Here is a 22,924-nt window from a genome sequence, read left to right on the forward strand (position 1 = left end):
GAAGGACTCTGGATGGGAGGTATGTAGGGAGGGAAAGCTGGATGTACAGAGGTCTCAGGCCCCTGACGACCTTATGGATGATGCAAATGATCTTGGATTTGATATTTGTGGTCAGTGGGAGCCAGTGGAGAGATTTTAGGGAGGAGAAATGTGGTCCCTGGAATTGAGGCCAAGGATAAGACTTGCAGCCCTATTCTGGATTAGTTGGAGGGGGCGAAGAGAGGAAAAAAGCAGATTGAGGAAACGGCTGTTTCAGTAGCCAAGCCTAGAGAGAACCAGGGCTCTGGAGACATTGAGCTTCTGTGAGAAAGTGATGAGAGGTAGAATCCCCTGAGAAGGTGGAGCTGAAAGTTGGACTTCTTGTCAAGGACTGTGATGTGTGGAGAGAAAGAAAGTATACTATACTATACTATACTATACTATACTATACTACACTATACTATATTATGTGTTGCCAGTGGCCATATTTTTGGGGGCATTCCGATTGCCTATGGTCATGACCCCAAGAATCTGGGCACTGGCCACAACCACTACAATATAATTAAACCATATAACATGTGCATACAATATACCTTTAAATAACAAAACTCACCCTCAACCCCCTGCAACGGAAATGATTTCTGTGAACTCTAAAATTGACCACAGAATCAGTAGGATCTGGAAACCCTTTGTCCATCTAGAAAAACAGCTCCATATCATCTTTATTCCACTTCCCTAACATTTCCATCCCCTCTTTCGACCACCAAATCACCCCAAATGTGTTTTCCAGACATTTTCCCCTGTGGCGGCCGTTCAGAAAAATATGATGCACCTCACGCTTTTCACCATCCAATCAGCGGGCGCCTTCGATGTCCGCAGAGATCATACCAGACCATGATTTTCCGAGGGGGATGTCCACGGACCGAATAGGGAAGTGAGTCCCTGGACCGGACCCGGCCATCAAAAATGACCTTGACCTACTACTTTTTGGGCGTTTTAAAGAAAAATGACTGAACAGATTTACACCAAATTTACAAAAGCACACTTTCCGAACCAAGCCGCCACTTCTGCTGCAAAATTTGTAAAAATCAGTCTAGCGGTTTGGGCTGTAGTTGTGAGTAAATAATGTTTTCCATTGTGTCTATGAGGATTTCCACAAATACTGGGACCCCTCTATTATATCTTTTCCCCACTTAATAAAACTGCACCAGACTTCGCAAAATCATTCTGAGGGGGCCATATACTTTTTCTGCAATGTTTGGTGAGGATTCATCTAGGGGCGGCAAATGTATACATGAACACATTTATTTTCTTTTATGTATTGTATTGTTCACTTATAACGTGCTGAACACCATGGAGTGGTTTCTAAGCATGCGATGGGGTATGATACTATAAACATAAATGTCTCCTGATATGAAACACAAACTCCTTCCACCATTCTATTAAAGAAAACTCTGAAGTACACCAATTTAAAGAAACATATGACACAATTATTACGCAGTTGAAAAGAAACCGTGTTCCTGGATTTGGTGGGCCTCGTCTCCTACTTGACCGGTTGCCTGCTAACCCAACCAGTTCATGTTTCAGACCTGTATGCCTTTCATTGCTGGACCTTCTTCTGGGGCTTTTAGCATTACTTTGTGGCCGTATTTCCAAAAGAAATTCTTTTGGCAATCAATCTTCCAAGTTATGCGGTCTGGTGCAGGCGTTAGTCCCCATTATTGAGTCCCACACGTCTCCAGTGGAGTATTTCCTACATGAGGGTAATTCTGCCTGCAGTAAATCATCCACGTATTGGAGATAATATTAAATACTAACCTCCAGTCAAATGCGATAAGGTGCTGCAGTAAAGGTGGCAGTAATTGTGTTACTGCACTTTTTTTACTACACCTCAGTACTCGGAATGAGCCACTATATTCCCTTCTATCTTTTTAATGAACAGTTTCTGCTCGGACAGTGACCTGCAACCCACCATTTCCCTCCTGCAACCACAGATTTTTCAACCTCATTATTTGTAATGTTTGCTTCATTTCTTTAAATCATTTTTACTTTTGGTTTCTACCAATTAAGGTTTCATACTTTATTTGTTCATAATGTTTTTGTTTTTGTTTACTGTACATATCAAATAAATCACATGCGGAAAAGTGGGAACAGCATTTTTCCGTGGCTCGGAATGTGGGAAGAGGGAGCTTGTCCAATGATGTCCTAGTTAAAATGCTGTTTTTAGCCTCTGCATTTCTGCAGTTAACGACTTATTCAGATTGGCTGCCTGCAGCTTTCTGATCACTGAACATCGTGATCTCTGCTTGAGTACTTCAAAAGATTATCAAACCAACTGCTTTATTGTTCTCCTTCACCCTGTGTCATTCCTTCTCTCTTCCAGTTTGAACAAGGCATTCTGGACATCTGCTTGCAAATTCTGGACCAAAGTTTATTTTACTTGAAGGACCCGATGCAGGATGTTTCCCTCAGGAACGACCCCACTTACGTGGGCAGAGTGGTCAGCTCCATGGTAAGAGGAGGAGTTTCTAATTATCATAGAAACACATTGTTTTTTTTAATTAAACATGTTACAGTTTTTTTTCTTCCTTTTATTGTTTAATCAACATGAGATTTTTACAATATTACAGTCAGGGATCAACTACACGCTGATTGGGTCAACTTTTGCGTCATGTTGTTACTTGTTTGTTGCAGTGTCACTTTCAACAAGTCAGTGGTTTCTATTGAAGCAGATTGTTCACAATGTGTTCCAGAATCTTCGCTGTGGCGATTTGCCAACTAGTTCTGTCGCCGTCTATAAGCCTGTTCCACCAAGTCTCTTCCTGTGACGGTATGTCAGCTCCGACTACACTTGATAGATATCGTAGTCTTATCGCTTGTATCCCTGAGCATACCATCAATAGATGTCGAATATTTTCTTGAGGATGAGGTGATGTGTATTGGCAAAAGCGGCAGATTGATGTTTGTGAGCAACCTGTAATGTATAGAATTTCATTGGTTTGTAGCAAGTTTAGTCTCGCTCGTAGTATCAGATTTCGAGCTAGCCTGTTAGGAAATTTCTCGATGTAATTTTGCAATTCATTTAACTTTTCTGTGTTGTGAGGTAGATGTGACGTCAATTTATTTTTGGCCGCTGTTTCTGTCGTCTTTGCCCAGTCTACATCTTTGATTTGCGCAGAACTCTGCACATATTTTGAATGAGCTCTTCTTCTTCTGAAGCAATGGTGTCTAATAGGAATTCATTTTCCTTTTGCCAGTTTGTTAATAGTTCACATCTGCTCGCATGCATTTCTCTGTTGATCATTTTGTAGATTGGGTTGCTGTCGGCCATTCTGCACTTTCTATACAGCACTATGGAGTTACAGCTCACAGTGCACTCAAGTAATTGTAAACTCAGTTTGCACCTTATCGCGACTCCAGATGTAGAGTTCGGCAACTTTAGGACCGATCTCCAAAAGGCAGCTTCTAATTTGGGCCACATTTCCCTTGGAATAGTCGGCATGGCTTTGGTTCCGTACGTCATAGCAGGCACAACCTTCGTTTTGTAAAAATGTATTGTCGGGATTAAGGAGATCATCCCAAATTTTCTATCAATTGCTTTTGCCTGGGCCGCTAGTTTTTTGATCTTTTCACACAGAGCAGTTTGCATAGCATTTTCATGTTTGGAGCTGTCCAGCAGGACTCCCAAGTATTTAAATGTTTCGACTGTCTCTGCTTGAGATTCTCCCAGAAACAATTTTTTCTCATTTACTTTCGTGCTAGATTTTTGCAGTATCATGACTTTCATTTTTTCTTTGTTGATCTCAAGAAAGTTTTTGCTTGTGTACAGAAGCAAGCCATTCAATTGCTGCTGGAGGCCGATGGGTGTTTCATCGAATAATGTAAGATCATCGGCGTAAAGAAGTCGTGAGATTGTTGTGTTTCCGATTTTTGGAGGGAATGTTCATATCGACGTCTCATTCTTTTGGAAGTCTCCTATATAGGCCAAGAATAGAGCTCAGGCCAGTGGACATCCCTGTTTGACCCCACGTGTAGTTGGAATTTCTGTCGATAGATCACCTTGTCGGCTGAGACGAACTCTCATGGAGGTTTTAGCACGTAGGGTATGAATTGGTGCCAAAATTTCTTCGGGGCACTTCCAGGCTAGTAGTTTCTGCCACAGGCGATGTCTTTCAATGTGATCAAATGCCTGAGTAAAGTCTATAAAGACAACGAATAGACACTGTCTGTATTGTAAGGCCTTACTTTTCAAAATACTGAGCACCAGGATGTTTCCTGCTGTGCCTGCATTTTTTTTAAACCCGCTTGCAGATCGTCATTGCAATTTGCAGAGGCTACCCAAGTTTGAAATTTTCTTAGAAGCAAGGGCCCATATACCTTTGCCATAGCGTCAAGTAAGGCTATGGGTCCAAAGTTGTGAGGATCATTTCTGTCCCCTTTTTTATAAAAAGGGATCACGGTCACAGTGGTCCACGATGTAGGCAAGGACCTCGTGTCTGCACATAGACGAAAAATGAAACTTAACAGGTCAGCCCATTCGTCGGGGTGAGCTTTTCGTTCAAAGTTGCTAATACCGTCAGGTCCCGGAGCCCTAGAGTTTTTAAACTTCTTAATTACCTCCATGATGTCCTCTCTGTTTTTGAGGTTGATCCAGTTAATGTTACTGGGCTGAATGTCTTCTGTGCCCCCTGGCCTGACAGATTTAAATACTGCGTCAAAGTGTGTTTCCCAGGTCCGCTGACTGATGTTGTTGGGCATTGTATCTTCCAGTGGTGCATCGATGGCTCTTAGCAGAGTCCAGAAGTCTCTTGCATTGTGTGTGCTTAATGCTTTGGCGATGTCCTCTGCGTCCTGCTGGTACAGTTTGTCCCAGTGAAATCTTACCCATACCTTGTACACTCTTGTCATTTCTTTGATTTTTGTACAGGCTTCTGGCGTTGTCGACTTTTTTCCCAACCTCATGGCTCTTCTGAACTTGTGTCTCTTTTCTACCAGCTCTTTGTTATAGACATGATTTTTTGAGATGCGTGTGCATTTCTAGCTTGTCGATTGCTGTTTGTATGCCGCTAATTAGGGTTGGTAGTCAACTGATTTAATTTGTTCCTATTGACCATTTGCCTTGTATTTTGCTGTCAGGTCCTTGATTGCATTTGCACTCAATTTAATTCGGGAACCCTGCACGTTGTTCTCAACTTGTGTGTTTACCCTATTGTCCTTTTTACCCGGGATTTGCCAGCATGTTTCCAGTAAGATATGATCACTGGCGATTGTTCGCCAAACTTCAAAAGAGGTTGTTAAAGTCAGCAGCGGCTAAGAAACAAAGATATAGTCGATAGTAGCGGCTGAATCCGCATCTGTTACGGTTTATTACAAACCATTCATGATACATTCTCTCACTTATCAAAGAAACACATTTATTTAGATTGGAAATCGTCCCAGGATCTCACTGTAGCATTATGTTTTTGAAGGATGGGTAACAGGGTTGGTTGTGCAAAAAGGGAATTGCAGGAGGCTGCCAAAAGTGCCCCCAAATGCGGGGCAGAGGTGGGGGCCATTTTAGCCCTTTAAGAAATCAAGTCTGCCCCACGGGGTAATGGATGATGGCGACCAATGGGGCACTCTGGCTGAGAAATATACATCATAGCTGTAGCCTGATGGTAACAGTCCTGACTGTTTCTAACGGCCAATGATAAAACTGTAGATAATCACTGATGCGCCATTGAACATATGCAACCATGTGGTAGCCAATCAGACATCAAGTCATTCATTCATACGTCAGAGCAGCAGCCACATTTTCTTTGGCTGACATTGGAAGTTTTACCCTGTCCTGATGATCCTTGTAAGAGGCAGATTATTGCTAATTGATTTGATTTTATAATTTATAATGCACATATTAATAAGGAACCAAGCAGCGACTGCATCTAGGTGCTGATGTTAAGTATAGGCACAAATAAGAAATTGAAGGGGGACAATCAATCGGAGGAAGGAGTATTTATTGAAAAAGATAGGTTTCAACTATTGAAAATTGCTGTGACATCTGTGTTTGAAGAGTGTTGCCAAGATTACCCTGCAACAAATATCTGCTTGTTAACAATGTTTTAACAGCAATCAGAGTGTGTGTCATAACACAACTGGAATCTTACCCAATTCAAGGGCCCCACTTTAAAAGTGCATTCACTTTCAGCTCAGATGTCAACACGGCTACTTGTAGTGCATACCCCCAATTTAGCAGGAGAGTGCAGATTTTAAATACTCTCTAATTTGTGTCATCATCATATTTAGATGCCTGAAGTGGATTAACAGTATTAGCATTCCCATTGTTTCAATCCCACAAGCAGTACTTCATTAGATGCAGGCAGAAAAGCAATTTAGCGTCAGTGTATGTTTCTCAAGCATTAGGTTTTCTGTGTTGGTGATATGAGATGTGTCGCTGATCAATGAGTTTACCCCATCATGCTGAATGATAACCAAATCCATTGAGTAAACAAACAGCTGACATGCATTCCACGAATAGGACTGCACACACTGGTTCCATACTAGTTACAGCACTGTCCAACGATAAATAGAGTGATCTTTTTACATGTTCCCCATAGAAGGTTCCACAATGCTGGCATGGTAAAAAAAATGTCATAGTACCCTGAAAGAAAAAAAGAATAACACACGCCAACGCTTCACATAAGAGCAAAACACATCAGCACTTTTACTAGCATAACTAAAATGTGAGCTGTAACTGCAGAGTGTAAAAAAAAAAATCAGATTTAAATTGTGGCATGGAAGGATTATGCAAACCACAATGACATGCATTGAAGCAATATAAGTAATTATGCAATGTTCATATGGAAAAGACAGAAAGTTGTAATAAGTGAAGATTAGTAGAACCTGTGCAAATTGTCCAAGTTGAGCAAATTGTTCATTTATTGTAACAGAAGTAAATGGTAGACATGACTGCGTGCTCTCAGTGTGAACACAGCATTATTAAAGGAAGGAATGTTTTTTTTATTTTTTATTTTATTTGCAACACTGGCTTCAGGCTTTAGGGAATATTACTTCAGGTCATTGTGCTCTGTTGACATGCTCCCTGGGAATGCCAGGGCTATTGTGCCCCCGTACTAAGAAGAAAAGAAGAGATTGAAAAAGAAGACACATCTGAGAGTTAAGTTCCATCTTCATGGGTAGGACAAAGGCTCCAGAATCTAAACCGCCGCTAATGGCGGAGATGAGTCCCGTCACAGCCTTATAGAACAAGGCTCCAGGAAGAGCTGGGGATTCTTCCTAAGTGCTAATGTGTTGAAAGTGCCTAGTTGCTACATTATTGGAAATGCAAACATTGCTGGATCCACAAAGGTGACCGGAGCATTCCATAGGGGCACTGCCATAACCCAAATGATGCACTAGCTGGCCAGCATTGATGCAATTGTGGGGTTGAGCACAACCAACACTAATGTATTCATAGGATCCCCGCACCCACCAGGAAGTGTGCTACAGGATTCATGCTGGTGAATTTGATTTCAATTCCTGACTTATGGCTTGGAATATTGGTGGAATAGTAACATTTCATACCACTGCAGTCCAAAATGAACAATATTAGCATTGAAGAAACAAAAATGTCTTTAATTATTCCCCTGCATCAGTTTGGCAAATGTGCAGAGAATGCATCGAATGTATTCTACGCATTAAAGGGGGATACCAATTGTGAAGGGAGATGCTTGTACAGCCTAAAATGCATGCTGTTCTTCTCACTGTATGGAAGCGGAGTTGCGCAACTGTGCATGGGACAAAGAAGTTGCATTTATGATATGCACATTTCTGGATGAGTTGGGGATCTGCTCAAGTCTTTCAAATTCGGTAGTTACAAATAGGTTGTGGACCTGGTATAAAAGTGAAAAGGGTCAGCACCTGATAGGTGTTCAACTGTATAAGGATGTGCCATTTTAGTGCGCTCCTACTAAAGAATTGAGACTCTATTTGAAGAAGTTCCCGTCACAAAACGTGTGCATGTGGCAGATGAAATGGCGTCTTACTTGCCTACAGACAATGGAAGCAATGGGTCCGAGGATGGGTCTACAGAGAGATAAACGCGTGTGTAGAATATGCGAAACTAAGGGCCTCATTACACGGAAGGCGGTTGCCGCCGGTACCATACTGGTACCACCATGGAGAAAAGGGGAATTACCACCCCATTCCAAGGTTGGCGGGGCGGTAATTCTCCCTTTCTCCATGGCCCTTCCCCATTCCCATTTTTGCCCCATAGGGCATAATGGGAATGGGGAAGGAGCTAATTACAGTACCACAAATTGCGGTACCGTAATTAGCACCAAGATCCCTTTTCGGGACCCAACTTTAACGGCTGGTCTACACCAGGCGTTAAGGTCGGGTCCCGCAAAGGGACCTCGTAGTAAGGCGGTAAGGGTTTAACGGTCACCGGTACCCTTACCGGTGACCGTTAACCCTTACCGCCTTCCGTGTAATGAGGCCCTAAATGTTTGCAGCCAATTTACCATCTGGTCTTAGATTGTCCCTCTGTATTACATCGGAGAATACAGTTTCTTTTTTAGGAATGCCCAGACTTTTAAGAGGAAGTGATTTCAGAATGTGTATTATTTTTACAGGACTTATACTTGAGTGTAGTGGGGATGGTTTTTAGAAAATGATACCTAGATTGCACTACTGGTAGGATGCCACTTGTATTCTATCTGTGTTTGCATATTGAAAGAGACATGTACATGTGTAGGAATTCATCTTCAACTTTTGTATTTGAGACTTTGAGACTTTTAGTGAATTAACTTGTACTTTCTATGTTGAATTGAATGTATTTCTCTGTTATGTTTTCTGTAAGGTTTGATTTAAACCAAAGACAATAAAAAAAGAATACTAAGAAAAAAGAAAAATACACGCACATCAGATTCTTGCTTGTAAATTACTTGTATATTCGTTTCACTCAAGTGAAGAGGTATGCTAGTACATCCTTTCACGTGTGTAAAGAAAATGTTCCATTAATTAGGGCCCTACATGTTGGTGATGTCCTAAGATCAATGGTACAATGCTCCATACATGAAATGTCTGTTCCAGCTAAAACAAATGAGCCCATGACTAAGTTCAGCAACCCACTACTAGTAACATCCAGTCAGGTTTTCAGGGTTATCAGTCTCCCCACAATCAGTATTTCTGAACCCCCCCTACAGAAAACAATGATGTTCTCTCCCCAGATGGAATAACCACATGGGCATAGACTATGAATCAGAACTACAAGTATAACAAACACAGCTTAATACCTGTCTGCACAACCAAGTTACACTCAGGTAGAAACACACATCCTGTCACAATCTCCATGCAAACCTCAGTAGAATCACGAGCTTCCTTTTCAGGAAAGCATGTCCACGAATAACGTCAACTCTCCTGGTTGCAGGAGGAGTCAGTCCCTATTTGGAAGGATATTCTTTTCACAGCACTCTCACCATGATGGACACATTCGATTGAATTCCCCTTTTTGCAAGCAACTTTACATGCAAACGTCAGCATCCTAGATGCTGCAGTGCCAATTTGAAGATAACCCCTCTTGTGGGGACAGGGGGCATGGGGGTGGGGTGGCATCCAGTATCTGCAGGTATTTCCAACCGCTGAGGAATTTATCACCAAAGTCTGCCTCTACCTTTAGGACCAGTCATCCAGGTTTTCCTTTCCTACAATGAATCTTGGTTATATTCCATGAACTAAAGATGTGTTTCCTCTGCAGATAAACTCCAATGATGACAATGGAGTGGTGGAAGGTAACTGGAGTGGAGATTACAAAGACGGAAGAAGCCCATCTGATTGGAATGGCAGTGTGGCCATCCTACGAGAGTGGGCCACTTCACGATTCAAGCCAGTTAAATACGGACAGTGCTGGGTCTTTGCTGGAGTCATGTGTACAGGTAGGCGTTATGATAAGGTTACTTTGAGAATAATTTGAATCAAGCTTTCTGATTACACAAGCTGATAAAGTCTTGTGCTGCTATAAGTGATGTGGAAGCCAAGCATGGGCTGAGGTGATTCTGAACCAGGACTGTGGTTTGTGCGTTATCTGCAAAGGGAGATCCAAAGTATGTTTTCTATGCCACCAGCTGAGGATGCTGTTAATGTGACTGCTGTGGTTCTTAAATTGTGCCCTCAAGCTTTTGTTTAGGGTTAAGGAACGTAAGAATTAGAGCAATGGTTGCAAATGAAGAATACTAACCACATTGGTCCTGGCAATATATGTTTGTTAACAAAATTCATAGGGTTGACATTTTTCACTTACTCGAGGTCCCTCTTAGAGTTTATTGACATGCTGTAAATAATTCCTTTGTTCAAAAGTATACATTCACTTTAACTCGTTACAGCATAACACTGAACACAGGAGTCTAAAGTCCTTGTAACAGAGTGTGAGGCAAATCGCATCCTCCAATCTACTATCTCTGTTCCCTTTGGTCTTTCTTATGGTCTACAAAATAGATTACGCATTACTTATACAATTTGCAATACTCTACCAAAAACTTAATGTGGCACATTAGAGACATCTATTGTACTTCTTATCAAATCATAAATCCTCCAAGTCACTTTTATACCAGGTCCACAACCTATTCTTAACTACCGAATTTGAAAGACTTGAGCAGATCCCCATCTCATCCACTAGAGTCATACAAAAGACACCTCTGAGATCTCTGATGCTTAATTACTTAATATATGTCTACTGGACCGTGATAGCTTGATTACATTTTGTGTAGTACCACATACACATAACTTAACACCCTTGCATAGTCTACAATCTACATTAGACATCATATTGCTGCGTCCTATGGGATTCCTCAGGAATGGGAATTTACCGTTCCGCAGCCATCCGCAATATCCCAGTATTACCAGGATATCGGGCGGCAGAAACGATAAGCCGAGTTTGCCGGTAGGGCTACCGGCGACCTCACAATGAGGGCCAATGTAATGAAAACAAGTATTGTGAAAGGGAACCTATACGTTGGAGAATGTATCGGCTTTTCAACAACCAAAAGTAAACTTAACCTGGGAGCTCCACTAGTAGCAAGGGGAATTATCTGCTTGGAAATCTTCGCAATAATCTGGAGAACAAAGTAAGAAAGCAGCAAAAGTTCACTGAATCCTGGTTTTCGTAGGCCAACAAATGACATGATCACACTACTTACCAAACCTGGCAAAAATCACAATGTAGAGAAAAACAATGTATCTCCTGCAAGAAATGAAAACTAACACAACTTTAACTAAAATGATACTCCACTGCTACAAAGTGCTTTCTATCGAGTAAAAAAAAACTCACTTCATTGATACAAAGACCACCATTGTCGACTTTCCTTGGCACATTGCACAGGGTTAGGAAAGTTGATTGAAAATGGAGGACTCTACCATCTGTTTGACACAGAAGATCCCAAGACTGACCGTTGCTATAATTACCCATAAGTGCCTGACTGGGGTTTAGCAGCCTATCAGGCTGCTTTGGACATGTGTTCTGGGATTACGGTCCATATTCTAGCAAGCTGTTGGCTACTACTCTGGGTTACACCTCCTCCACTCTCCCTGTTGCCTACTGACTACCCGATCATGCAAAAGTTAAAAAAAAAAGAAAAACATTCCCTAAACCTCTTTCCTGTTGGTTCCAGTCACTAAGGACATAAAAAAGCAACTCTATGTATGTATTATATAAGTATGTATGCATGGGATTTACAATACACAACCATAGATGAGACGCAGCAGAGCTCTGTACAAGGGCGACTCACCCATAGGACTACTAACTAAGGGTGCAGAGTTCGGAAGGAGCTCTCTCTTAAAGAGAGTTTGTCACCCATTTTCCTGGTGGACATGTTTATGGCAATCACCCCTGCATCGCAGGGCATACCAGGACTCATAACGGCCCACCAGCCTGAGCCTAGGCAAACTCGTGTGAAGCGAGGACCATGGGCGAGCTCCTGGCCTTTACCACCCCAGTACACCCACTGACATGGTTGGGATAGCTACTCACAGCCCTGGGCTCTGTCAGTGGTGCAAATAGCTTTTATTTTGTTCTTATTATAGCAGATGACTCTGCATGTATTGTGAAAGCTAACTCTCCCATAAAAAAAGAAGATGGATGCTGCCATAGCAAATTGAATAGGGACTACGTTCTTTTTCTATTTCTATGTCAGAGACTCTACGGGAAGGACCTGCAGAGCTGAGAGGCCCAAAAGACAAGTGGGGTGGGGTGGATTGGGAGATGAAGTGATGGTGGGCAGGTGGGGAGTTTGGCAGTGATTTGGGAGTGGTGGGTCGGGAGGGAGTCTGGCGGGGCGCCCCAGGTGCCAAGAACTACAAATAAAGACAGCTCCCATGGAAAGTCATTGGGCGGTTAGTAATACATGGGTGGTATTTGATAACTTCAAGCCTGTGTTTCCAGACACTTGCTTGGCTTAGCACCCTATCCCGAGTGTGAAGGTTAGATTTATTTTTGGGTGGAAAAAACATTTGCAAAGTTGGCGAATAGCCTTTTTTCCACACAAGAAATAGAAAATCATTAGCACTCTGGACATTACACCTGTGTGCTAATGCAATAACATGGAGAGTGGTGGATATACTGGGTGGTAAAAGCCCACAACCTGCATTAGTGGCTTCCACTACATTAAAGCCAGTCTACTTGACCTCTGGGATGTTAACACCCTGTATTGCCAGTTATTCACTGCGTTATTGGCTAAGTTGTTCTGAAACCACATGTCTTACCTATATCGGCAAATAGATTGTATTTCTCATATGAGAGATTCCATAATCTCTTCAAGTGAAAATCTATCCTCTCTTTCCAGTAATGAGGTGCCTGGGGATTCCAACACGCGTGGTGACCAATTTTGAATCCGCCCATGACACGCACTCTGACCTGAATGTGGACATTTTATACGACGAACATGGGAAACAACTTGAGAAGGAAACCCATGATAGCGTATGGTAAGAGTTAAATGTCTTGTAGCTTCTCGTTTCTAGGTAAATTACAAATCTCAAAGAAGACAGAAATTAAAATCAGCTGGTGGATTTTGACCAAAATCTGAATGTTTTCAAATCACACCTGACATTGTCGTTGTATACTTCCCTGTTTTTTTTTTTTTTTTTTAATGTTGCTGTTTTCTCTGGTGAAGCAGCTTGGACCAGAAGCACATGTTGTGGACCGTACATAGGATGGGCCGTATCAGTGCCATTTGATAAGATGTTAAGAAAAAGGGAAGTGGATGGAAGATTCAGTAGGAAGTCACAGAGATTGGCACAGATGTGGTCCTTCAGTTCTTTGGAGAAGAGCTTTTCTTTCAGAGTGAAAGTCACTGTAACAGGATCTGAGCATTTTGGGATATCCCATGGTACACATCTTACAGAGACACTCCTAACTATTCCATTTGAGGGCAGGGAAACGAGATGGAAAGGTCTATGCCAACAGTTGTCAATAGGATTCTAAAATTAGGGGCGGAGTTGGAAGGATGAAGAAAAGATTTAGAAAGCGCGGACTATTTTATGATTAACATCTTGGAAAGTTACCAGCTGAATTCTTAGCTTGTCAAAATGTATTCACATGTTTAGGGCTTTATTACACTGAATATACACGTATATGTTCTGAGCTTCCCTTCGCTTCTGATCTGTCTTAGCGTGTTTTATATTAGGGGATACTTTCCTCTAGTAAAGGTCCAATAGACACACATCCCTTCAATATACATTCACATTAGTAATAAAGACCATTAAATCACCCTCACATACCTAACTAGGACTCTTTTCAAATGTTTTTGTATAAATAAATATCACCTGTACATCTTACATTCAATCTTCTAGCTTTGTCTTTTTCTGGACGACCATTTTTTTTATATCTGTTTATTGAACATAATCAGCACCCTACTTAACCAGTCCAGGTGTATTCTCACTCACACCATGACAGATAGGAGGAAGCATAGCTTTTTAAAAAAGAACTAACCATGTGCTTCTATGAAATGTTGCAGGAATTTTCATGTCTGGAACGAATGCTGGATGCAACGGTTCGATCTTCCTGCAGGATTTGGTGGTTGGCAGGTGCTAGATGCAACCCCTCAGGAAACAAGCAATGGTAGGAATTGTATTTTTCAATCAATACACATTAATTGAAAAAGTGTATTTTTTCATAATACTTCTAAAAGCAGTCGATTCATTGGATCCGTTGTGATAAGCTGACGTTTTCTTGACTCGCCCACAGGGATATTTTGCCTTGGTCCGGCCTCTGTCAAGGCCATAAAGGAAGGCGATGTTAACCTAAGCTTTGATGGCCGCTTCGTGTTTGCAGAAGTGAATGCCATTGTCATTTCCTGGCTCCTCCACTCTAAAACGTTGAAGAAGGAAAAACTGCATGGCGAATCCCATTCGGTTGGGCAACACATCAGCACTAAAGCCGTGGGCGTTAATGCGCGGGACGATATCACAAGCGAATACAAACATGAAGACGGTACAAAATCCCATCTCTTGTTTGTTGTTGAATGTAGTCTTTGGTGGTCAAAGTGGCATTAAGATGTTTGTGTACAGCGTCTGCATCCCAGAAAGAGACAATGGCCCTCATCGCAACTCTGCGGTAGCCGTGCCGTTAAAAATGGCACCCATGAATGGGCAAGTACCGGGTCATGCCGAGTTGGGTGGACCCGCTAATTGCCCATTTTTGGGTGCCAGAATCTAAGGCCTCCCCATCCATCCCCATTCTGCTCCATAGGGCTGAATGGGAATGGGGATGGGGATTTTGGATGCACCAGCACATTCAGAGTTGTGCCGGTGCATCCAACGTGCTCTGCTCGTGGGTGCTGTTACACCAGCCAGGAAAAACCTGGCGGGTGAAACGGTTCCCGCAAGCAGAGCCCGTAGTATGGCAGTCCGGGAAGTATGGTACCGGCATGCTTAGCGGTACAGTACTTCCCAGACCGCCATGCTCGTAATGAGGGCCATATAATTTGAAATAAGTTGAAAGCATTTCAAAATAAGGGATGAATCGTGTGACTACACCCATACATAGTAATATACTTTGGGGAGGTTCTTTTACTTCCTGGTTGTAGTACCTGCAGTTTGGGGATGAAAGATGTGTGGCATTAGTCTCTATCAGAAGAATAGTGCATGACAGTTTTGTTGGAAGTCCAGGGGCAAAATATATGGATGTTTGGACACCTTGATGGTGAACCACATGCCTGAAGGTTCTGCAAAAGCTAGAGAGGGCCAGAAGATCCAAAGTCTGGGGACAGAAACTATGTGCTTCGGGTTATAAATGTTAGTTTGGATGTAAAATACTCTGGTAAAGGGGAGACTAGTTATTTAAGAGGCAATACAGCTATTTGAGAATAATAATAAACAGAAGACATTTGGCACACTATGTGGCACCATACCTTGTCCAGGAATTAAGTTATTCAGACAGCAGCATTTTTGATCTTAGAAGTCAATTGGGCAGATAGGCGGAGAGGTCTGGCTAGAGGGCCTTGAAGTGATCAGTGGTGGCCCGGGAGACCGTTCAAATACATTTATTTTTCCTTTCTGGATTGGATATTGGAGTATTCGTGCCCGCCCAGTGCAAACCATCAATGAAACACTCCCCACAAATTACTCCACATGGTTTGTAGTGAGGGCGAATGCTACTTGCGAAAACAGGACAACAGAAGTGCAGAATCCATGTCAATCTTTTGTGCCAAATGGCCTCTGGTAAAATGAATGGTATGTGAAACTTCAGCCATGGCACTGCATACACTTCCTAGCCCTAGAATTGGACTTCCTGCAGCCTACATTTATAAATACACCCAGTCTGACACTAGTGGTAAAAGTGGTAAAAATGTAAGCATGACAGTGCACCAATCCGGGCAACACACATTTGACTCCCGCACCCACGCAGGGACGTGACTCCCACACATAAAGACTGTTGGGTTCTTCTTCAGCCGCAAGTACTATGTGTATCATGTTTGAATAAAGAACACCCTCACCCCTGGTCCACCAACCAATGGTCTCGTTCACCTTGTATATTGAGTCGCTATCTGCCATCTGCATTTCGGCTCAATTAAATACTATCGAGGTGCCAACAAAATTGCAGCGCTTCACTGAAACCCCGCTTGGCAACTGTGTCTTTGATCAAAGTCAGGTAATGTACCTGTCTTTCTTGATCCTGGATCTGGCTGACTCCCTGCTGTGCACCCAGTCTATATCTCAAACTTCATAGTATCCCGACACCTTGGAACAACCTAGTCCCTTGCTCTCTAACAATGGCAGAGAGGTCTCCCCTGTTGACTTGTTTCCTTCTTCTTTGGCTATATCCTGGGACTCAATGATAATATTGCATTTTGTCTGTCCCTTCTCATGAAATTGACAGGGTTATCTCCATTCCTATGATGGCCAGGATAGGGCAACCCCACAGAACAGTGTTTTCTTCTGCTCCTTTGTTCTTCTCAGGTGAAAAACGCACTTGTTGCCTCGTGAAAGCTGCATGCATAGCTCATTCCCTTTCTCTCTATCTCTCTCGTTCCTTAATTCGTCGGTTCTCTCTCTGTAGCTCTCTCTCTCTCTTAGTCTCTTAGTTCTCTCTCCCTCTCTCTCTCTCTTTTTTTCTCTGCAATGTTAAATCCCTGAGGCACTACAAACATGAGCAAATCATCCTTTATCTCAGCCCCATTGCAGGGGTGCCTGATCATCCAACTGACAGCATTCCAACAGTTACTTGCTCTGAGTGGAAATATGTTATCTCTGCCCAGCCAGTTCCAGATCATCTATGGTGGCATTCTCTAAGAGTCAGCTATGCAATCTCTACCAGGCATCCATCTTAGCTGTTACATCCATGCGGATCTTCATCCAACAATCAAGATGGTGTTCCCTAGGGCACAAAGAAACAGGCACACTTTTCTAATGTAATCAAACTACAATCCCTTTAGGCCATTCAGAGACTTTTTTTGCACATCAGCCATGAAAGAGAGGCGTGTTCTTTTCCTCTAGTGCTAGGCAAGCTCAAATCAGTAGTGCAGTGTCCCACCAGAAGTTGTCCCTTGTCAGCATTCCAACACTGCATTTTCGCTTGTGTTCCGGATCACATCTTTATGCACACTGTGCCCTTCTTCTTGTGAATTATGCTCAACCGCCCTGCCCCTATATGTGTTAGCCAACACTGTAGTTTATAGGGACTGATTTATCTGTTTGCATTTTATTTTTATTAGATAGACATTACAGGGACAATATATCTAGCCTTCAAGTATAGGATGCAAATCAAATAATCTTCACTACTAACTTGCATGCCCTAATCCAACACCACAACCTAGAAATGCATCGCCCCCATCACCTATGCCACAAAGTCTGGTCCTTTTTTTTTTTTTCTTTGTTCGATTTTGTCATTTGTAAAACAAAAAAAAAAGTAAAATAAAAACACCAGGGAACAAAAAACACACTAAGTCACAACAACAGATGGAACACACGCCACAGGTATGAATTGATCTGCCAAGTCATTGCATGAGCGTCAAACATATATATCATTAAATTGAGCCCAGATTTACTCATAAGTGTCTGGACTTGCAAGGCCCAATAAAGCCCAAAATAAGAGGGGATTTTATGCTTGATAGCAGATAGTTAAAACACATGATATCCAGCAGAAAAGCCATTGAGTATCCAACACTAATGAGACCCAATTAATTACGGTTTGGTACTTGCAGCACGTGTCCCAGTGTCCCCCGGACCAAAACACTACCTCTATGCATGCAAATTTATCAGGGGGAGCCTGTACAATCTTGCCGGGGTCTCATATTGCTGTAGCGGGATCCTTTGCATACAAAAGTGGGTAATCAAGTCACATTTACTCATCCACATGATAACACAGCAAACCCTCAGTGTATCTAAAAAGAAAGTCATAAAAAAGTCTTTAATCCAGCCTTGATGTACCTCCTGCTCTTTATGGGATAGTATAGTTGAATTTTAGATGTTCATAAGAATGATTTGACAGACCTGCACAGATATCTTTATTCTTTGGATTCACATCTTCCAGTTCAGTGTTTTATTTTGAAATTTATATACCGGGTTTCCCCATAAGGAGGCATTAACCAACAATTGGAGCCCAAAGCAGGTAAGCATCTCTCCCAGATTTCGACAGTCCATCATACCGTCGGTGGGACATAGATATCCAAACTCCTTTTCCCAGCCTAGCCGATCTGCAGCACCGTCCACTGCCTGCTTTATCCAATGACGTTTTGTTTTCGGCAAAAACAAACTTTCAATAATTTCTGAGCACTAGAAATTCGACCCCTTCTTTCAATACATTGTGTGAAAGATCGGCCAACCAAACTTTGCTCTTCTACCTTTACCAGAAATGAAGAAGTCACATGAGAAGACTCTTGCTAGTCATGAGCGAATAGCTTCTGTCTGAGAGTCTCAAATTCAATCTGTTCAGGTCAAAAAGTTTTCCGGAGAAGGAAAAAAGAAAACAGAAAAGAAAGGTTTAATATTGAGGACTCTGGCTGTTTAAAGAGAGTGCTTTATTGTTTTTGGGTTTGAGGGTGTGGTTTCCTCCAGCCCGTTCTCCCAAAATAGAATTGGGAGAGACAGTAAGACTTGATTTTGGTGATTAGTTGACTTTAGTCGCACCTTCTTTACACAAATGTATGTGAAGGCAGGGTAACATAAGGGCTTATTAATGTACCTTTTTTATTTTTAGGGATTTTGAAATGCTCATTACAGTACAGACTGGTGTATACTATGCGGGCCTTGGCCCTTCCTTCCACATATCTACATTTCTTAAATTCACCTCTTTATGTACCTTTATTTTTCACACATACGTTGGCCTCATTGTCAAGTAAGAATATGGAATTACTATAGAACAGAACTGTATATGATGTAATGTTTTAATTTCCTTTTCTCTAGGTTCAATAAAAGAAAGACAAATATTGTTGAAAGCTAATCCACAAGGAGTTTCTTCGCTATCTGCAACATTGCCATTGAATGAAGCTCCGGTACATTTACCAGCCATCTCTAAACCCCCTATTTCACAATAATCTTCTTTTTTCTTAGGGGATTGCATTGGTTGTCTATGTCTAAATACATACAAATTGAAATAACCTTTTCTATTTATTTCCTTACTAGAAATGCCTTTTTTACAACTAAGCATGTGCTTTCCATTTTTATATGTCGGCATTTAGAAGTGTTCAATAAGCAATGTATGTTTTTATTACTAACACAATTAATCAGTGGGAACACCATGTGTGTATGCAGTGCCTTGACCCAGATTCTCATTTTGTAATTGTGTTTTCTCTTAGTTGTTACATACCAGTACTGCAGCCATGCTGTGAAGGTTCTTTAGTTGAAAGAAGGAATTCATTTTCCTCACTATCAATTTTTGTAAAAATGGGTTTTATGAATGAATTTTTAAAGTGAGTCAAGGTACACCATCATAACTTTAACCATGGCAGAAGCCGAGACACTTAGCTATAGTGAAGAAGTTATTCAGAAACTGGTCCAAGGTCCCTCGCTATTTAATTTCACTGGAAGTAGTGTTGGTTTGAACACACAACAACGAATGACAAGCTTATAAAATTGAAAAAGAAATGCTTCCGTACCGAAATGCATGCTCATTCCCTACGGGAGTATCGTAAATCCAACATCATTCCTGCAGGGTTAGTGGTGCAGAAACAAATCCTTCCTTTTTCTAGATGATAATGAATACAAATAAATGGCATTGCATTGCCATTGAATGTAGTCAGACTTAATGTTCCTCACTATAACTACATTTCAGAAAGCTAGTGTGCAAATCCAGATCAAACTAGATGAGGCTGAATTTCTGAATAATAACACTAGTCAAACACCCAGAAACAAATTGATGGAGATTAATACAAATAATTGATGAATTCAAAACCTCTCGCATCAGCAAAAAGGGTAACAAGTTGGCCAAAGACATCACACAGTTCAAGTCTGAAGTGGTTTATCCATATCTGTGTGATCATTATTTTCCACAGTAACAAATGTCTTTCAGAACACATCCTTTTCGCTATAGTAGTGGAAGACAATATAGATGGAAATGGGTCACATGTTCAGACACTTCTTGAAGTGGCTCTCCCAATGATGAACAATATGATCCGAGCTCTGAGCAGAATTATGGTGATAGGCACACTTTTTTAGGGAGGGGTTGTCCGTGAGGAATAGGTCGAGGGAACCAACCATTCAACTATTCGAATCAGGCTTCCTGGGCCTCTTCGAAACACGAAAATAAGCATATCCGCAAGAAATTCAGAGATTCATATATTTAACCTTTCAAGCAGGAACCTGAGTAGTGACTAAACAGCTTTACCTACTAAAGGGCTTTCCATTGTACCACATCTTAACACAGATTGGCTTAAAACAGAAGCTTCAATCAGAAAACTTTCTAAAAAAAAATTAAGCTCAAGGGTCACTTCCTAGACACATGCATGAAGAACAAAGCAATGACTCAGGTCTGAGAAACAAACCCAGTTGCATGTTATTGGACAGCTGCATGCCTTCTGAAATACGTATGTTTGTACAGTTAATGAAGTAGGACATATAGAACTTAAAACTACTTTAGCAAAACAAAATAAATGTAACTGATTACACAGTGAATGGAAAGCATTTAATACCCTCAGAAATGACGATAACATAATGAACAAACTGATTATGGATATGGACTGATATGTAAACATGGTTAAAGAACTGCTAAACGACAGTACTCCCTGTTTACCTTTGAATGAAGAGCCTACCAATGGTATCTGAGGCTTGATTGATGATATTACCTATAATGCACTTGGTAATGATTGGATTTTTCAGCAAGAATATGACATTTTGAATCTTGATAACCCACGTTCTACACAACATTCATAAGAATATGATGAAGCCGCCATGTAGACCTATAGTCTCAGGATGTGGATCTGGTCTTGAACCTATCAGCAGATTTGTAGATCGTTATCCTAAAGCTGGCCTTTGATGCCACATCTGAACTTTCAAAATAGGTGAACAGGCCTGGCATTTAAAGCAGTTTACAAATTGTAAAAGTCCCAGAGTTGTGCATTGTATAGAATGTCCACAAGGGTTGAGGAATACTGGCCATATGGTGAGAACTGCTAATATACATATTAATGAGCACAGATCGTGTATCCATTGCAAGAATGTGATTGCACCTTTAGGTAGACATTTCTTTAATGAAGGGCATTCAGCTGATGACCTTGTATGTGGATAGGAGAAAGCATTTCACAGACGTGCAATGTCAGAAAAAGCCTACTATACAAAGAGCATGTTTGGATTTACAGTTTAGACAGTCTTAAGCACGGCCTTAATGAGGATTTAGATTGGGTTATATTCATGTAACAGTGAATGTGAACTACACTGTGGACCTGGATCCTACATGTATAGGAACTCTCTCCTTTGTTCTTTAATATGCATTACTATTTTATGTCACAACATATTTGCAGACTATGGGTCTGCTCCAAATGGGGGGGGTTTTGTAGCAAAAATATCCCTTTTATCATTATATGTCATCCTTAGATGAAAGGGGTTGATGGCTCAAGAACCTAAATGTGGCAGTCTATTTAAGTCATTGCATGTAGTCTGCCGGGGATATGTGGCATATACCTTTACATTTGGAGTATATGTAGTCAGCTCACTGCTAGGCAAGGCCTCGATGAATCATGATATATAAAACAATATATGTGCCCCCTCCCTCTGAAGCGTATGTGTTCATGCTTTCTACTTTGACCTCTTTGAAGAGGAGGGGTTTTGATCTGACAACAACTGACAGCAACTGAACTTGATGAGTCCTGTACTGACCAATGTGTTCACGCCACTCAAAATGACATATAAACAGTTGTTATGGGGAAAGGGCTCCGACTTTTAAAATAAGGGAAATTGACGAGGCCTGTATTTGCCTACTGTTCCATGATAATGACACAGAAATAGTTGCTACAGTGTAGCTTAGTGTAACTATGTAATCACGTTTGATCCGTAACATGCAGATGACAACGCCTTGAATGGTTATATTTAAAATGCCGTCCTGTGGTGCTGTGTACGTAACTTGCCGGCAACGACAGATGGGAGCTCTCGGGTCAAATATATTATGAAGTAAGTGATAGACTAATGTATATGGAAAAGAAGAAGCTATGTGCTATGATTGATGCCAATCACAGTGGCATTTTGCAATCTCAATAAACGGGTGCCCCTGTGTATGTTTCTTCTGCTCTGTAGACAATTTGACTGAGATCTAATGGAGACTTTAAATGTGATGCAGCCATACGTTTGGGGACAATAAGAAGTGTAGACGAATGCCTAATAAGAACTGGCCAATAGTAAGTGTCCCACTTGACGTAGACATGTCTAAATAAAAGTTTACCATTTGGAGGATTTGTGCATCCAATACCTTACATTATATACAGGCTCCACTTGTATTTATTTATTTTATTTATTGGTATTTATAATGCTCCTATACAGCAGAAGGTGTTTCAAGGTGCAAGAAGACAAAAAAGTGGGGGGCAGGGATGAAGACAAATAAGAACAGTTCTACTAGGCCCTGTGTCATTTGGATCATGCAAGTGCAGTAACAAGAAGTGCAGGGGAGTGGGTAGGGGGAAGTGCCGGTCAGGGCGGAAAAACGGCCCATGGGTTAGGTGATTGCTAAGGGGAGGCCAGGTGGACAAGTGCCAGGAGAATGCCGAGAGTGCAGTTGAAAGAAGGTCCACATGCTAAGTGCGAGGGACGGGCTGGAATGGCGCAGTCGGGTGCAGACCCAGCCAGGCTACTGCAGGGGCATTGAGCCTGCAAGGGCAAGTACAGGTGGAGGGGGGTCAGGGGAGACCAAATGCAGGGTTAGACTCGACAAGGAGGACCTGGCACTCTGTAAGAATCAGAAGGAACCAGGCAGCCAGTTCAAGAGGCAGAGGGGAACATTAGCAGGGAAGGGGGAGAAAGAAGGAGGAAGAGAAAAGGAGGGTCTTGAGAAGCT

General features: G+C 41.7%; 1 protein-coding gene across 1 annotated transcript in view; it reads left to right on the forward strand.

The window, feature by feature from the left end:
- LOC138579565 (protein-glutamine gamma-glutamyltransferase 5-like) overlaps positions 1-22,512 on the forward strand; it is a 115,562-nt gene extending 93,050 nt beyond the window's left edge. Inside the window, exons 5-10 of the mRNA XM_069649843.1 lie at positions 2,363-2,491; positions 9,713-9,890; positions 12,792-12,930; positions 13,962-14,065; positions 14,192-14,437; positions 18,850-22,512. Of these exons, the coding sequence (XP_069505944.1) occupies positions 2,363-2,491; positions 9,713-9,890; positions 12,792-12,930; positions 13,962-14,065; positions 14,192-14,437; positions 18,850-18,980 (927 nt within the window). The 3' untranslated portion in view covers positions 18,981-22,512. The remainder of the gene's footprint in view (positions 1-2,362; positions 2,492-9,712; positions 9,891-12,791; positions 12,931-13,961; positions 14,066-14,191; positions 14,438-18,849) is intronic.
- Positions 22,513-22,924: the final 412 nt, after the last annotated feature.

Source organism: Ambystoma mexicanum, chromosome 3p (assembly GCF_040938575.1).
Source record: "Ambystoma mexicanum isolate Mex_15411 chromosome 3p, UKY_AmexF1_1, whole genome shotgun sequence".
In the NCBI taxonomy this organism is placed as follows: domain Eukaryota; kingdom Metazoa; phylum Chordata; class Amphibia; order Caudata; family Ambystomatidae; genus Ambystoma; species Ambystoma mexicanum.